This window comes from Erinaceus europaeus, chromosome 18, assembly GCF_950295315.1.
Source record: "Erinaceus europaeus chromosome 18, mEriEur2.1, whole genome shotgun sequence".
NCBI lineage: Eukaryota > Metazoa > Chordata > Mammalia > Eulipotyphla > Erinaceidae > Erinaceus > Erinaceus europaeus.
In genome coordinates this window covers 32,411,818-32,430,305 of record NC_080179.1, presented here as the reverse complement: position 1 = coordinate 32,430,305, position 18,488 = coordinate 32,411,818, and the positions used below count along the sequence as shown (strand labels likewise).

The following is an 18,488-nucleotide window of genomic DNA, read 5'->3' as shown; positions in this document are numbered from 1 at the left end:
GTTCCATAGCGATTGAGGAGGGCCCAATCAGAACGTGCTAGGTCAAAGCCGGGTTGACGCTTGCAGGGATCTGTGATGAGGTGTTTGTTCTTTACCTCAGCTGACTGCCAACTCTGTTTCCAAGAGTCTGGAACAGAGAAGTTCAGTGTAGGCGTAGGGGACCAGATTGGGTGACGAGACGTCAAGCGTTGGACAGGGTGGGCGAAGATATCCGCGTATATTGGCAGGTCCGGTCGAGCGTAGACGTGGGAAATGAACTTAGATGATGCCGCATCCTGACGAATATCTGGCGGGGCGATGTTGCTAAGAACTGGCAGCCGTGGAACCGGGGTGGAACGGATGGTTCCAGAAATTATCCTCATGGAGGAATATAATTTGGAATCGACCAAGTGGACATGGGGGCTACGGAACCATACTGGGGCACAGTATTCTGCAGTGGAATAGCATAATGCCAGAGATGATGATCGTAGTGTGGAAGCGCTCGCACCCCATGAGGAGCTGGCCAGTCTTGCAATGATGTTATTCCTCGCGCCCACCTTTGCTGCAGTTTTTATGAGATGTTTGTGAAATGACAGAGTGCGATCGAGAGTAACGCCAAGATAGACTGGATGGGCTTCATGCCGGATTCTCGTATTGCCAAGCTGCATGCACATTAAGCTCACGCGAGGCCGAGGCATGGTGTAGATGGAAAACAGATGATACCGTTTTTGCAGTGCTAGGGATTAGTCGCCATTTTTTACAGTAATCAGATATCAGAGACATGTTTTTCATGAGTGTTTCCTCGAGGATGTCAAACTTTGATGCCTGAGTAGCACAGCAGATGTCATCGGCGTAGATGAGCTTCCTTGAAGAAGTTTCTGGGAGGTCATTGATGTAAATATTAAATAGCATAGGACCCAGAACAGAGCCCTGGGGGAGGCCACTTGAGACAAGTCTCCATCTGCTAGACTTGTCACCCAGATGCACCCGGAAACTTCTGTTTTGGAGAAGAAACGATATAGTGTTGGCCACCCATGGAGGCAGGCATCTTGAGATCTTGACTAGGAGACCACGGTGTCAGACCGTGTCATAGGCTGCTGTGAGATCAACAAAGACAGCACCCGTCTTTAAATTCTTCTGGAATCCATTTTTAATGTAAGTTGAGAGGGCCAGGGCTTGTTCGCAGGTAGATCTTCCTGGGCGGAAACCAGCCTGGGCGGGTGATAGGAATTTCTCTGTAAGATGAGAAACACGTGACAGAAGCAGCCTCTCAAGGAGTTTGTAACACATGGAGAGGAGAGAAATTGGTCTATAGCTGGCGGCCAGTGTTGGGTCTTTCTTTGGTTTCAAAACCGCTATAATCTTCGCACGATGCCAAACTTTGGGCATAGACTCAGATTCCAAGATGTGGGACAGGAATGAAGCGAGCCACTTCTTTGCCGCGGGGCCCAGGTTAAGAATGAGTTCTGGGGTGATGTTATCATAGCCAGCAGCTGTTCCCGGTTTAACCCTCTTCAAAGCGTCTTCCAGTTCAGGCAGTGTAAAGGAAGAGAGTTTTGGAGATGGACAAGATAACCGGAAGTGGGATGACCACTCATGGGAAATTTCTCTTTTCCAGACTGGGTTGCACGTCCAACTTGAGTTAGGTGACTGGCCACTGAGTTTGGAGATACGGGAGGATGGGAGACGGGAGGGGGTTGGCTACCAGCACCCAGTCTGTGAAGAAGCTTCCAGGCCTTCCTACTTGAGTGGGTGAAGTTCAGACTTTCCGTGAGTTGTTGCCAGTGGGCTTGGCGTGCTGCATCCAGGGAGCACTAATCACTAATTAATCTGAGAGGGTATAATTGATTGTATGCCTCAAACTTTTTAAAGCACAGACTGAGTCTTTTTAATACATAGGCTGACTGTTATGCTGACTCTCTCAAAAGCCTAGACCAGGGAGAACAGAAGCAACTGGTGGCACAGCTATATAGAAATAATGTCAAAGGACATAAATTGTGGTGATGTTTTGTATGATACAGCAAATCCCAACAAAGGGATTTTTCAAAGTTAACTCCATTACCAAATAATGTGATTATAACAATTGTCTTCTTGAACCCAAAGACAACAGGAACCTCACATTTCCACTATAGAGCCTATATTTCCCCCAGTTCTGGAACCTTAGGGTGGGGTGCACTTTCCTGCATGCTTCTCTCAATTCATATCAAATAATATAGCATCTGCAGATCCCAACCTAATAAACACAACAAGTACCACATCAGCATGCTTCACTTCAGACTGTGTCCAGAGACTTCACATGTGTAATGACAACCCTTCAGCTTCATTACTCAGGTGAGACCTTTCCTTTCATAGTATTCTCTAATTCTATTCCAGGTGGTTCACTTCCTAACAAAGTCCCAAAACCTAGATATAGACTAGGTCCCATGAGATAGAGCACATGTATACATAAACTAGGGTAAAATATATACCTGAAAGCAAAAGTACACAATAGTCTTCAGTGAGTACCCCCCAACACTTCATCTGCACTATTCCAGATTTTAGGTCCATGATTGTTCAACAATTTGTTTGGCTTTGTATGTTAACTCTCTTTTCAGCTACCAGGTTCCAGATGCCAGCATGATGCCAACCAGACTTCCCTGGACAGACGACCTCACCAATGTCCTGGAGCTCCGCTTCCCCAGACCACTCAACGCCCATGTTCAGCAGAGAAGCAATTATAGAAGGCAGACCTTCAACCTTCTACATCCCACAATGACCCTGGGTCCATACTCCCAGAGGGATAAAGAATAGGAAAGCTATCAGGGAAGGGGATGGGATATGGAGATCTGGTGGTGGGAATTGTGTGGAGTTGTACCCCTCTTATCCTGTGGTTTTGTTAAAGTCTCCTTTTTTAAATAAAAAAAAAAAATAAACAAAAGAATAAAATTCCTTAATTAAAAGGAATCAGGACAACTGAGTACTCTAAAAGAAAGAAAATGGCATGTTAATATGACTTTCATATTGTGGGGGAGACAGAAAAAAAGTCATGAAGAGGCAGGTTTTTGCCAGCTAAAGACATATTTCATGTAAACAAAACTAACCAACTACATTAAAAAAAACCCTCTGAATTAAAAACAAAAACCATCTTGAAAGTTTGTTTTTGTTATTTATAACTTGTTTTCTTAAATAGAAATAATATTTAAAAAATAGATTTGTTTTCAAGAGAACTTGTTAAGGTCACCACCACAGTCACAAGCATAGGAAGAATCTGACTTTCTAAAATACATAACAAAGAGATTGGTTTTTTAAAATATTATAAGGAAGCTCTTCCTTGTACTGCAGAATTTACCTTAATTTCTTTAATCAATGACTTCTAGAGTTAATTTTACATACGAATTTCAAAGAATTCAATTTATATTAGATTTTTCTAAAGTATGTCTCCTAGTACACTCTGTCCACCTGATTTTTAATGTTACATTCCCAGTCTTACCAGTGTTTACTGAGTTGTGAACTCTACCTTTCTCTCACCAGCAGTATTACATGTGATAGTTTTTCTTCTCTGGCTTATAATGCCTTCAACTTACTTTTTGATTATTTTGGCATTGCTTTAATTTTTTAGACTTTACATGATATCAATTTGATACTTTTGGCTCCAAATTCAAGATTTCATATTTTATCAGCACATCAATAAAACACACACACACACACACACATAGCAAAACACATCTGCTTTCTAGCCTGCCCTTGTCACTATTGTCTCCAACTTGGCAAAACTTGGGCTACAGGAATTTGAGGAGAAGGGTACAGGCAAGGTTTGATGAAGTCTGGTAGAATGTGACTGGGAATTCTGTAGGTAAAGTTTAGGTAAACATATTTAATGAGACAGAGAAACCGAGACACTCTGCCGGGTGGTGGTGCACCTGGTTGAGCACACATGTTACAATTCACAAGGACCTGACTTCAAGTCCCCAGTCCCCACCTGCAGGGGGAAAGTTTCACAAGTAGTGAAGCAGTGCTGCAGATATCTCTCTGTCTTTCTCCCTCTCTACCTCTTCCTTCCTCTCAATTTCTGGCTTTCTCGATCTGATAAATAAATAAATAAATGGAGATAATAATAATATAATAAAAGAGAAACTGAGGCACCTGTGAGTCCCATGAGTACAGCTACATCTGTTGGGGCTGCTTCACAAAACAAGTCTCATGGCATTGTGTATTAGGGTCACCTGGAGTTGTATTCTTGGGCCACTCTTTGCTGTTCAACAAGTTCCCCAGCTGAATCTGATAATCACTAAAGTTTAAGAACTTCTCAACAGAAGTGCCTCCCTACTATTTTTTTAAGTGATCCTCATGTACCCTGAGAGGAGAGAGTAGTTAACACTAAGTTCCTTTCCTGAACTATACTTAGTATCAAGACGCCCACAGATTTGACCCTTGTCTGAAAGTTGGCTGTGTTTTATCTTATTTTGTGCATTTAGTAGCAAGTTGGTTCTAAGGCATCAGAAATGACTAAAAGACTTCATAAAGGTGACGATATCCAGGAGCTCAGCGTGGAGCACAATTGTGGGACCTTTGCCACAATTGACAGTGCTGCGACAAATGCAGAAAAGTACAGTTTTAATTTTGAAAGGATATGTAGGTTGGGGGCAGGTTTGCAGAGTGTTTTGAATACCTATAATGAATTGTGTGGCAGAACAATTTGTGAGGATAAATTCTCAAGCAATGCTATTGTATTTCAAGCCTTTCACATCAGCTACAGTAGACAACAAACTTGAAAGACAGTATAAATGTTACTCGCCTGGCCATCATTAGTAGTCGGAGAACAACGAGCTGTTTATATGATGAATCTCTTCTCCACCTCAGCCTCCTAACAGCACAACCTCAAACAGCCCAACCTCAAAGGACTCAACTAAGAACACCACCATCTCCATGTCTCAGCTTGCTATGGTGCTCCTTGTCATTCAGTTTCTGGTAAGAAATTACTATATACCTGGTATTTCTACTTTGTATGGATTCTGTATTTATAATATTCCTGCTTTTACTGCAGATGATATTTTAGATTTCACATGCTGTTTGGCATATTACGGTTATTTTTGGATCTGGAAATGCTAGAAATTGTTCCATATAAATTTTTTTTTTGCGGGGAATCGGGCGATAGAGCAGCGGGTCAAGCGCACGTGGCGGCAAGCACAAGGTCCTTAAGGATCCTGGTTGGAGCCCCCGGGTCCCCACCTACAGGGCAGTCCCTTCACAGTCAGTGAAGCAGATCTGCAGGTGTCTGTCTTTCTTTCCCCCTTTCTGTCTTCCCCTCCTCTCTCCATTTCTCTCTGTCCGATCCAACAACAACGATGTCAATTACCACAACAACGTTAAGCAAGGGCAACAAAAAAGGGAAAATAAATTTAAAAAACTTAAAAAATATATATAGCAGATAATGGTTGAATGATAAGCTACATAAACAAGCTCTCTGTATTGCTAATTCTATACAATGTCATACATTTAAACTTAAATTTGATGTTTAGTATAGCAAAACTTTCTGTTTTTAAATTTATTTATTTACTATGATCAAAGAGGGAAATCAGGGCCAGAGTACTGACATACAGAGATACAATAACATGCAACATATACAATGACATACAACAACAATAATAACTACAATAAGATCACAAGGGCAACAAAAGGGAATAAATATTTTTTAAATAAAATAAATTGTTTTTCCTTCCTTGCTTTATATCATTTCTTTAAATTTTTTTCATATTATCTTTATTTATCTGATAGAGACAGACAGAAATTGAGAGGGAAGGGGCTGATAGAAAGGGAGAGAGACAGAGAGACACCTGCAGCCTTGCTTCACCACTTGTGAAGTTTTCCTCCTACAGGTGGGAACCAGGGACTTGAACCCAGGACCTTACACAATGTAACATGTGTGCTCAACTGGATATGCCACCACCTGGCCCCACATCATTTCTTTTTATGATGGATTTCATAGAAAATCTGCATAAAATTTCCTTTTTTTTTTTTTTTTTACTAAAAATGACATTTTTTTCTTAGCCTTCCTGAATCCTAAATCAATGTCATGACTGCATATAAGAAACTGCTTCCTTTCTAGATCACTTCTTTCCTCACTTGCTTCTTAATTTTTTATTTCTGATTCAGCATTATCATTTAATGGCCTTACTGTAGGTTATGAAATTGCATGCTTCACATACCTTATTTCACTTAACTCGAGTAAATCTTCAAAAGAGAAAGGTGGGAGTCGGGCAGTAGCACAGCGGGTTAAGTGCAAGTGGCACAAAGTGTAAGGACCGGTGTAAGGATCCTGGTTCGAGCTCCTGGCTCCCCACCAGCAGGGGAGTTGCTTCACAGGCGAGAAGCAGGTCTGCAGGTGTCTGTCTTTCTCTCCCCCTCTCTGTCTTCCCCTCCTCTCTCCATTTCTCTCTGTCCTATCCAAGAATGACAGCATCAATAACAAGGGCAACAAAAGAGAATAAATAAACAAACAAAAAATAAATAAATTAATTAATTAAATAAATAATTAGAAAAGAGAAAGGTAAGTATGTTTAGAATGTCAAACAACTATTAAGTGGTGGAACATTTTGGCCTCAGGGTTTCCTGATTTATAACTCTCTTGAACTATAATGCTATAACCAGCTAACTTTTCCTAAAGATATAATGATTGTATACTTTGCATTTGAACAGTTCATCTTTCTACAAGTCATCAATTTTCATAGATATGTGCACTGCAGATACACTTACCTTGTTATTTAAATAAGGAATATTAGAACACATCAAGTATTTTGTAATGGTTTGTTACAATCATTGAAAAAGTAGAGATACTCTATTGAAAATCTGGAAATGTCTTTCCTGGAAGTCTACCCCCCAAGTGTTTTCTGATTTTCTTCTTCTCTCCCATGTAGTATCACTTGTTGACAATTGGAGACAAGACACCCACCTTTTTTGTTGATGCTGTGAATGATGGTTTTCCCCTCATTATCTGTAGTTACTAGGAATGTAATAAGACATTCATTTTCTCCTTGCAGAGAACAAGAAACAGAACTATCCTTTGAGAAATCTGCCAATGAAAGAGTACTTCATTAGGTTAAATGAAAGTCTAAAAGGTTTTATTTTTAAATCATAGTAGCATTAAGTTTCAATATGCAAATAGAAATTTTTAACATTATAGAATAGGAATACAAAAGACCGAAGACTCCCTGAGGTTCACCACCACCACCATCACCACCACCACACACACACAGTAACTGAGGTTTTAGTTTTCACTCATGTTCCAGACGAATAGTTCTTCTGTGACTTTGTACTGGTTATTAATGTATATGGTCCACAAATACCAAGTGGAAGACACATTTGTGCTTCCACTGCATCCTGCATTTAGTATTAGTGTAGGGCATGCACTATCTTATCTAATGCACTTCTTTAGTCACCAGAAAAGCACAAATGAGGGATCTTATGGGCACCAATCATGGCTTACCCCATAGTTATTCAACTGTGTAGTAAAAACTCTTAATTTAGAACAATGTAGATAACTTTAAAAACAAAAGAAATCCATTAATTCCATTTTGAATGTGAATTAAGTTTTGTGTTCTAATTCTACTTATTCAAAATGTGTTGCCTACAGTATCAATTCTGGTCTTTTCTCTAAGTCGGTAATATTAATACATTATAGACACATGGCTAATGCAAGCAAAACATATATTCTACCTGGACAGTGTGTGGATACAAAGTACATGATGATGGAAAAACAATTTCCCTAGGAAATCTCTTCAGGATCCAGTCAATAACTTTGTTTTTAAGTTCACAAATTATTTTTGAATGGACCTTTTAACAGAAGTATAAAATAATTAAATATTTGAGTTGACCTTTGCCGTAAGAATCTGATTTTAAGCAATTAAATTTTTAAATGACGGATGAAAGCAAAGGTATTTTGCTTAAAAATAAAAGACCTGTTTTTGTGGTAGGGAGGTATATAGGAAACAGGAAATTAAGAGTGGTCATGTAACATCCATGTTCAAAAACCTGAGAATAGGCAGGAGTTGGGTAGGTGGGGCATAATACCTAACCAGAAACTGTCAGGTTTCTGAAGTCGGCTACTAGGAAAATCACTTTATCCTATTTTGGAATATGGCAATCAAGTGATATAGGTCAACTTCAGTTTTAGTTATTTCTGATTTCTCTCTCTAGTTAAAAATGGAATATTCTGGGTTCTCTATAATTACATTTGTTAAGTAGAGGCAAACTAGTCATAAGAGCTGAAGTCAAGTGTAATAGATATGACTTCAAATGCTTGTATTCTAGACCATCAAGTTTTTTCTTAACTTTGAAGAATGTATTAACTTAAAAACTAGCGTGAGTGAATTAGTGCCCTGAAACAAAGTCAAACTAAAAAGTCCTTCAAGGTTTCCACTTCTCAAAAACTAAATAAAGGAAATGAAAGCAATTTAAGACAATTAGAACCTTCTTCTTCATTGATGGTTGCACCAACCAGTTTGCATTTCTCAGTACATTCTCGAGGTTGGCCATCTGCAGAAAAGTAGCATTCAATGCAGCTCCTGTGGGCATTATTCAGGAGAGTTTATTAGTGTATTTTTCTGGAGAATCAATATGCAGTAGCAACATTACTTTTTTTCTGTTTCTGTGGCTCATGCTATAGGATTGTGCCTCATAAATAAGTTTAATTTTAGGAAGATTGTTGGATGATACCTAAAAGATAACTGCTTTATTCTGTAATGTGTGTACTACCAGCTGTATCTCCACGTGGCCCCCTTTATTCTGAATTGTCCTCAGTAATCAATGTTTTCTGAACCAAACTTTGTACTGGATACAATACTCATTTATCTCTAACGATTCTGATTGGTTAAGGTAAAAATTACAACTTTGATATTTGATTTAGCTATGCTTTCATTTCATATTTTCTGAGAAAGTATTTATTACAAAAATAGGATCAGAGGCTAGACAAAGTTTGAATTTTGTATAAATCATGTGTTTAATGAAAACTTAATAATTCATATATCATGCATTATTTTTATTTGTTATTTGCTTGTTTTTTTAGTATTTATAATTTTTGTATTAGTGATTTAATATTGATTTACAACATTATAAGATAACAGGGGTGTAACTCCACACCTTTTCTGCCACCAGAGTTCTGTGTCCCTATTCCCTCCATTGGAAGCTGCATTAGTTCCCCCAAGAGCACAGATATGAGTTGACTATTATTTCTACCATTATCTATATTTACATATGTCCATCTTTTCCCTATGGCCCTGCCTTCTCTTTCTAAGTCATACCTACTACTTCTGAGTGTCCTTTTTTTCCCCCCTTTCGTTTTTTCCTCTTGTCTCTCTAGGTCCTGATGGAATTGGAGTTCAGAGCCCTCTGGGGATCTCCCCCTAACATTTGCCCCTCTGGGAGTATGGGCCAGAATTCTTTATGAGATACAGAAGGTGGAAGGTCTGGTTTCTGTAATTGCTTCTCTGCTTGACATGGACATTGGCAGATCAATCCATACCCCCAGCTTGCTTCTGTCTTTCCCTAGTTATTTTTTTAATTGTATTTTATTGAGAAAGATACAGAGATTGAGAGAGCGAGAGACTCTGGCTTATGGTGGTGCTAGGAACTTCAGAGTCTTTTACTTTGGTGCAATACACCAAATCCAGTCTAAGTTCTGCTTTGTGTTTTCTTATTATTTTAGAACTATTTTCTTTTTTAAAATACATTTATTTATTATCAGATAGAGACAGAGAAATTGAGAGGGGCGGGAGAAATAGGGAAGAGAGGCAGAGAGACACCTGTAACCTTGCTTCACCATTTGTAAAGCTTTCCCTCCATAGGTGGAGACCAGGGGCTTGAGCCAGGGTCCTTGCTCACTGTAATGTGAGCACTTAACCAGGTGCACCACTGCCTGGCCCCAGTGTTTTCTTATTTTTCAACTTCTTTTTTATTATTATTAATATTAGTGATTTAATAATGATCAACATGATTGTGGGGTGAGGGGTGCAATTCATACAGTTCCCACCACCAGAGTGTCATATCCCATTCCCTCCATTGGAAGCTTCCCTATTCTTTGTCCCTCTGGGAATATGGACCAAAGATCTCTATGGGGTGCAGAAGGTGGGAGGTCTGACTTCTGTCACATTGCTTTTAAAGATTCACTTTTCTGTAGCTCTTGAATAATAATAATCTTCAATAATAGTTTTTTAATCTTTTATTGTATTAACTTTTGTTGAAAAATCACTTTATAGACAGATAATATTTGGAGTAATTTCAAACAGCAGAAGTTTTTTGTTGTTGTTGGCATATATCCTGCTGCTTCCCATTCTTTCTGGTAACAGAAATACTTGTGCACTCTTAAGCGTTTCAGATAGTACCATCTCACTCTATGCCTCACTAAATCTAAGCTGAAATTGCACTTCTTTAGGCAAAGCTTCCTGAACTCTTAGGCTAATAAACTACCTTGGAGGGAAAGTTTCTAGTTTACTGTGTAGGAAGAATTAAAGACTAGCAGTTTATGTAAGGGTTAAGGTAGAGGTCTTCTCTCAGAGTTGTGAGACAAGCATATTGCAGTTATCTAAGTTATATGTTTAATCAGAGAGGCTTTGCTAGAAGTAGGTTTGAAAGCCCTATATCCTATCATACAGTTCCCATACCATCTTTTACAATCTCTTGTAATTGTCACTCCAGGATTCTTATGATTCTTCGTTTGGGATTCTTAAGTTGTTTTTATTAAAGAGTTACTTGTTTACTTAATAGTAAGAAAGAAAAAGAAAGACAGAATCAGAGCATTACTCTGGCACAAGAATGCAGGAATTGAAATTAGAACTTCATGTATCATGAGATATCAATACTTTATCACCTCACAGGCTACTATCAGAGGTACTTTCTTTTTTGGTATAAAAATGCTCATGAGACCTGATGATTCTGAAGGACAATTTTTTTTTAAGTTATGTCTTTCCCTTTGATTCACAGTACCTATCACAACAAGAACTACAACTTTTAAAATTCACTGCATGCTCATGGTCCCTGGTGTAAGGTACGCACTTAACACTTTATTTTTAAATGTATCCATGAGTGAGTAAATGGAAGTATTACCTCATTTCAAAATCAATATAAATACCATGGAAATCACCCTATTTAATTCTCCAGACTCAAACTACTTTATCATAAACCATATTTAATATTGATCAATACCCACCAAGAAGATGGTTAGAAGGTGAGTTAGGTAGATAGTATAATGGTTATGCAAAAGGACTTTCATGCCCTAAACTCTGAAGTCCCAAGTTCAATCCCCAGCACCAAATAAGCCAGAGCTGAGCAGTAATCTGCTCTCTCTGTCTGTGTCTTTCTCTCTATATCTATCTTTCATTAATAAATAAATAAATAAATAAATATAATATTTTTAAAAAGAAAATATTCACAAATTTGAGAACATTTTACATTAAATTCTGTTCAGTACAATAGAACCTCTAGCCATATTCCCCTACTTTTCAAACCTATATCCAGAGACCTGAATGCAACCACTGAAAATATTTATTGTGTTTAAGCCATAAATGCAAATGTAACCATTTTGGCAACTAAGGTCAATAAAAATATGAACTGCTTAAATATACTTGCTGCATAATAGATTGTATACTGTAATGTTATAATAGCCAATTTGAAGATTGACTTCAGTTGATCTACAAGTGTGACCTCAATTCCATTAAAATGTTGGTTGTGAAATAATTTTAATCAGCTTGAAAAAATCGGGTGGGTTGTTGTTCACACAGTATGTAAAGAAATATAATACACAATAGTTCAGTAGAATTATAGCCTCCTCCCCCCAAAAAAGACACAAAAGAATATGTTAAAAAAGCAAGAAATTGAAAACTAAAATCATCTTTCTGACCTTGTACCTTCATGAGTCTATAGAGTGCACCGAATCAGTAAGATCAGTCTAAAAACTTTGATATGAAGGAAACATTTCTGTTTCCCCCTGAAAAAGCACTGAATGGGGTCTTGTTAGTATACCTCCAGAGCTCTCCATGGCTGACATTGTAGCTGAGAAGTAATCTGATGTTATCAGTGTGGGACATCAGCTCAGTTTCCTTGTGCTGGTGTCTTAAGAGAAATGAGATAATGTTGAGTCTGGATAATCAGGACTGAGAAAGAGGTCAGTGAGACTGATGGTCTAGGCTGAACATCACAGAGGTATTTGTGTGCATGTGTGTTGTTTGGATGCTTAGATACCAATCCTAACAACAACAAAAAGACTATAGCATGTCAGTGTAATTTTGATCATTATGAAGCCTAAGGGTAAAAAGCATGGAAGAAAAAGAAGACATTACCGTTTAGAATTACAGGGGTCACCACAAGTAGGACATCTTTCACAGGTTGGTCCTGAGGCTCCAGAGTTTGTGCAAACACACTTGCCACAAACGCAGTCCCCTTGCCCACTGCAGAGCACCCCATCTTGGTCAATGCAGGAGTCTGTCCTGGTTGTGCAGTTACAGTACTCCCCCGTCCAGCCACTCCTACACACACATTCACCACAGTCACAGTCACCATTACCTGTAAGACAGAAATGCTTTGTTTCTTAGAATCAACAGCACCTCTTGATTTGGGCTTTTTTTTTTCTCTTTGACTTTAAAAACCATAAAAAAAAAAACTTTAAAATATGAAAAAGTAAGTGTATGTGGTGGGGTGAATGTAGGTACATTTTTAGAGTTTGTATATATTCATTAGTTCTCTTAACTGGAAACCAACTTAATCAGCTAATATCACATCAAACATAATTTATAACTGGATAAAATATTATAATCCATAAGCCTAAAAAGCTACTTGTGTATACAATTTTATGTAACAAAGAGAAATATATATATCAAACAATTAATATATAGAAGTTGATATTAAATTTCTTTTTAATTAAGGAGCTACATAGATGAAGGATGCACTTGAATAATAATGATTTCTGCATCACTCAAACTGAGATCATGAAAGCCTCATTGGTTATAATAAAATATATTTTCAATAGTTCTGGTCAGATGAGATAATGTGTGACTCTCCTAGCTTCCCATTTGTTAGCTAAATATCTTATATGGACATACATTGATCAGTCAACAAATTTACTTAAAATTATTTAAATGAGCATTTATTATATTCCAATGACTGTACTGGTCATGAAGAGGCAAAGTTAAATATAACAAAGTTCATTGAACTTATAGGCTAGTGTAAAAGACATGCAAATAACTACTTTAAAGCAATGCTTATACTGTAAGTATTAAGAATATGAGAGTTTACAAGTTAGGCTAGAGCTTTTGTTAGAGGATATGAAGCATGTTATATCCTATATACCATATCTATATTCCTTATATTTGGGGTATGAGGTTCATCATGGATATGTGGTTTAGAAGTGCTTATACAGAACCTGAACTGGAATTGGCGTATTGTACCAAAGTAAAAGACTCTGGGGTTTGGGGGCGGGGGGACACAGGTCCAAAAAGGATGATAAAGGACCTAGTGGCGGTTGTATTGTTATCTGGAAAACTGGCAAATGTTATGCATGTAGAAACTATTGTATTTACTGTCGAATGTAAAACATTAATTCCCCAATAAAGAAAATTTTAAAAGATGAGCTGCTTCATAAAATACATCACTTCATATTATGAAATAAAACTACAAACTGTATCTAATAAAAATAAATTGGAAAAAATTTTAAAAGAAGTGCTTATAGATCAAGTCATTTAGGAAAAGCAGGTAGTTTAGGAAAATTCTGAAAGCATCAGCATTTAAATTGTGATCAGATAAAAGAGTCCTTACTGAAGCAACTGGGGGATGAGAGCCATGTCACAGCTGCCTAGAACAGAGACATTTTGAAGGAGATGTGTGGATATTTGTGAACAGTATCTAATTCTGAAGAGACCCTGTAGGAACTTGTAATACATTGCTGTATTAAATGTTATGTAATGATAAAGTTTTTAAAATAATGAGCTTGCATGGATTTTTTTTCCCCATAATGTTTCTGGATGCTTACCATTGCTAGAGTAATAAAGTAAGCAGTTCATATTTCCAAAGAAATATCACACATTTAGAAGTTGCTTTTAATTTTTTTCATTCATAACTGATATTTTCTGAGGTTGCCTTTTGTTTGACTTTTCTGGCAATATTCCAAAGATATAGGAATGGTAGTGATGGTGGAAGAGGGTTGAATACACAGATCCAGAGTCATTCAGCACAATTTTAAATCCTGGCTCCAAGTACTTCCTAGCTGGGTAAAATTGTGGGTAGATTAATTTTTCTATATTTATTTAATGGATAGAGACAGAAAGAAAGCAAGAGAAAAAGGAGAGAGAGAGGGAGAGAGAGAGAGAGAGAGAGAGAGAGAGAGAGAGAGAGAGAAGGGGCCGGGTGGTAGCACAGTGGGTTAAGTGTACATGGTGCAAAGCTCAAGGACTGGTATAAGGATCCCAGTTCAAGTCCCCGGCTCCCCACCTGCAGGGGGGTTGCTTCACAAGCAGTGAAGCAGGTCTGCAGGTGTCTGTCTTTCTCTCCGCCTTTCTGTCTCCTCCCCTCCTCTCTCGATTTCTCTGTCTTATCCAACAACAATGGCAACAATAACAATAATGACATCAACAAGGGCAAGAATATGGGAAAAATGGCCTCTAGGAGTAGTGGGTAGTACAGGCACCAGTCCCCAGCAAATAACCTTGGAGGCAAAAAAAAAAAAAAGGGAGAGAGGAAGAGGGGGAGACACACTCAAAGTACTTAACACTTGGGAAACTTTCTCCCTGTAGGTGAGAACTAGGAGCCCCAGGAAATTAACTTTTCTTTACCTCAGTTTTCTTATTGGTAAAGGTAGATTATGAATATCTACTTTTTTAGATTTTTTTTTAATGAAGAGTTCTCATTGTAACACCTATTTAGAACAGTACCTGCCTTCAAACTAAGTAGTATATAAATAACTACCTTTATTACTAAAGGCTATTTGTTGGAAAATTTTGAAAGAAAAATTGTTTGTTCATGTTAAAATTTTTATAATTGTACTTAAAGGTAAACAGTATAAAAGAAATCACAAATAAATCTGATTTCTACTTGTAGGAAGTATGGCCATTTTCACTGTATATAGAGAGATTCTGGGTTTCTTTGAAAACTTTTTTGGTCTCCCTGACATGGAATAGAGTGGAGCAGAAAGGATTTAATAGTCTGCTTTTTTAGGATCACAAAAGACAGGATCAGGAGGTGATGCAAGTGGTAAAGCACACACATTATTATAAGTGAGTGCCAGGTTCAAGTCCACAAGCCCCAAATGTGTGTGTGTGTGGGGGGGCAACTTCACAAATAGAGGAAGCAGTGCTGCTTTCTCTTCCACTCTATGTCTCTCTTCCCTCTCAATTTCTGTCTCTGTCAAAAACAAAAGAACAAAAGCTGTTAGAAGCATAGGATTCACTATGCAGACCAGAGATAACTCTGGTGTCAATAAGTAAATAAATAATAAAAAATTAAAATAATTTTAGAAATAAAGAAATCATAGAAAAAATTGAGATGAGTGCAAAGATTTTGAAGGTTGGATTCTTATGATCCCTAGTATATGTAAATATCATGTATAATTAAAAGATGAGAATCACTGACATTTATCTGGATCTGTAACATTAAGAAATTCTGTATTTTTTGTTTTTTTAAGACATCAGTACTAATTAAAATATATTTTATTTATTTTTTATAGAAACAGAAGTTGAAAATGAAGGAGGAGATAGGAAAAGAGACACTTGCACCACTGTTTCACCACTTGTGAAGCTTCCCCAATGAAGGTAAAGACCTGGGACATGAACCAGGTCTTTACCCATGTATGTTCAACTAGGTGCTCCACCACCCAATTTTCAAAACTTATTTGAGCTATAATTAAACTAATGAATTTAGAGTTAATATTAATTAAGTGATTTAGGCCAAACCATTTCTTTAAATTTTATATGTAAGTCATTTCTTTTTTTAAAAATTTTTTAATATTTATTTATTTCCTTTTGTTGCCCTTATTGTTTTAACATTGTTGTTGTTGTTGATGTCATCATTGTTGGATAGGACAGAGAGAGAAGAGGAAGACAGAGAGTGGGAAAGAAAAACAAACACCTGCAGACCTGCTTCACCGCCTGTGAAGTGACACCCCTACAGGTGGGGAGCCGGGGGCTGGAACCAGGATCCTTATGCCAATCCTTGTGCTTTTGCACCACCTGCGCTTTGCACCACCTGCACTTAACCCACTGAGTACTGCCCGGCTCCTGTAAGTCATTTCTAAACTACACTTCCTTTTATGTCTTCTCCCACTAGCAAAATGGGAATTTATGTTCATGATGGGAGTACTAACATTTAGTGGTGAAAAAAATCAATACAATTTATAAATATTGTCAAATTAAATGTGTATTTCCCAATGCTTTGAGAACACCCAAATATATTATTACATAGAAGAACTTCTTGGCAAATATTTAGAAATAATTTTCAAAAATTCCTTTCAGCTTCACAACTCTAGATAATTTTTTTTCATATAGGAAGAGACAGAAGGAAAAAGGGAAAGACAAATTGCTTCCCACAGTGAGGTGGGGGCTGGTCTTGAACCTGGGTCAAGCTCATAGCAAGACAGGTACCTTCCCAGGTGAGTTATCTAGCCTACATAAGAAGTTCTTTCAACAATGCCATTTATCTGTTATAGTTTACCAGTATCTTAGAATGAAACTTAATGGAATTAATTTTCCACTAAGAAAAATTAGCGTAAAAATCAATGAAGCCCTTTATCTTTGAGCACTTATGAGTAGTTACAAAGGGCATTGTGATAATAGCTCTTTAAAGAATCAACATATTACAGAATATTTTGTAAAATATTATAAAATAATGACATGTCAGATGTTAAGTTGTAGCATGTCCAGTCCTACGTTACAAACAGGAATGAGTGTTCACAAGGGCACAAGTTTTATCATTGCATTAAGCAAATACCAGGCACTTAGTAGATATTCCAAAATTGGTTGTTGACTTTTTTTTTTAATGGTACTTGCCAGGGCTTCACCACTTGAGCCCAACTTTTTTGAGACAGAAAGGAAGAGTCACAGAGAAAAACACCACTGCCTTATCTCTCTCTGTCTCTCTTTAAATACATACATAATTTTTTAATGTAGAAAAATGTTGGCATAACATCAAAGCTTCCCCCAGTGCCATGGGCTACAAAGGATACAAACTTTGGTCACATTCATGGCAAACAGGTGCCTTCCCTGGTGAACTATGTCAGCCATCTCTTAGTTGATTTTGAATGGTTGCATATACTTTATTACACTTCTTAAAAAAATATTTATGTTGGATAGAGACAAAGAGAAATTGAGGGGGAAGGGGGAAGAGAGAGAGAGAGAGAGAGAGAGAGAGAGGGACAGATCTTTGTAGCACTGCTTCACTGCTTGTGAACCTCAACCCCCCACCACCACCACAGGTGGGAACCAGGAGGCTAGAATCTGAGTCCTTGTGTACTGTAAAGTATGTGCTCAACTGGTTGTGCCAACACTTGGTTCATTATTATACCCTTTTTAAAGAGTATGTCGGCAGTGAAAAGTGATATCCTTGGTGATATTACTAAAATCACTGTAACTTTTGCTTTAAAAAAAGTGAAGATAATAAAATATCCCACCGTGAGAAAATTGCTTTTGATAAAGTTTTCAGAGTTCAGCTGAAGAAAGATTATATTTTCTGTATCTGAGGTGCTATTGTTAAATTTTCACAACTATGATGTAGAGTGCCAATGAATGTTTTTCAATTTATTTTTGTATGGTTGCATAATATAATATAAAACAAAACTAGGAAACTGAAAGGACTATTGCTGAACTATGTTATTACTGTTCTGTTAGATTATACTTAGGCTTTTTGAAAGCCTTTTCAAATGTTTAAGCACATATAAAGTGATTTCACTAAAAAGTTCAGTTTGTGAGCATGACCTCTATCTTTATATTGTATCCTATCTGCATCTAATGAAAAGAGGACTGGTATGGTTTGGAAACACACCCATTAAATCAGCAAACAGACTTTTGAAAGGGGGGAGAAATGTATCTAAATCTGGACAGACCCTGATTTTTTCACTTGGGGGGAAAGGGTTGGGGGGATAAACAGAAGGCAGCTGCAGAGGAACTTATTTGGTGGCAAAAGCAGCAGCAAATAAATTAGTTATATGTACAGTTCTAAGGGTACCAAGTGGCTGTCAAAGAGCTTGAAATTCTTTGAAGCTTCTTTTCTCATGCCTTTTTACCCCCTAAAAATCAGTCTTATGGCTGAAAAGAGAGTTAACATACAAAGCCAAACAAATTGTTGAACAACCATGGACCTAAAGGCTGAATAGTGCAGATGAAGTGTTGGGGGGTATTCCCTGCAGACTCTTGTGTACTTCAGCTTTCAGGTGTATCCATAGAACCACCCTACTAGGGAAAGAGAGAGGCAGACTGGGAGTATGGATCGACCAGTCAACGCCCATGTTCAGTGGGGAAGCAATTACAGAAGCCAGACCTTCCACCTTCTGCAACCCACAA

General features: G+C 37.6%; 1 protein-coding gene across 6 annotated transcripts in view; it reads right to left on the bottom strand.

Annotated features, from left to right (window-relative positions):
• Positions 1-18,488, bottom strand: part of ITGB6 (integrin subunit beta 6) — a 76,449-nt gene that overhangs the window by 10,216 nt on the left and 47,745 nt on the right. For 4 of the 6 annotated variants that reach the window (XM_060177822.1, XM_007523781.3, XM_060177821.1 and 1 more), the window contains 3 exons: positions 12,288-12,510; positions 8,425-8,519; positions 6,908-7,027 (listed from right to left, as the gene is read on the bottom strand). In XM_060177822.1, coding sequence (XP_060033805.1) covers positions 6,908-7,027; positions 8,425-8,519; positions 12,288-12,510 — 438 coding nt within the window. Of the gene's footprint in view, positions 1-6,907; positions 7,028-7,206; positions 8,520-12,287; positions 12,511-18,488 lie in introns of those variants that run through there. The other 2 variants (XR_009545956.1, XM_060177823.1) reach the window with 2 other exon arrangements.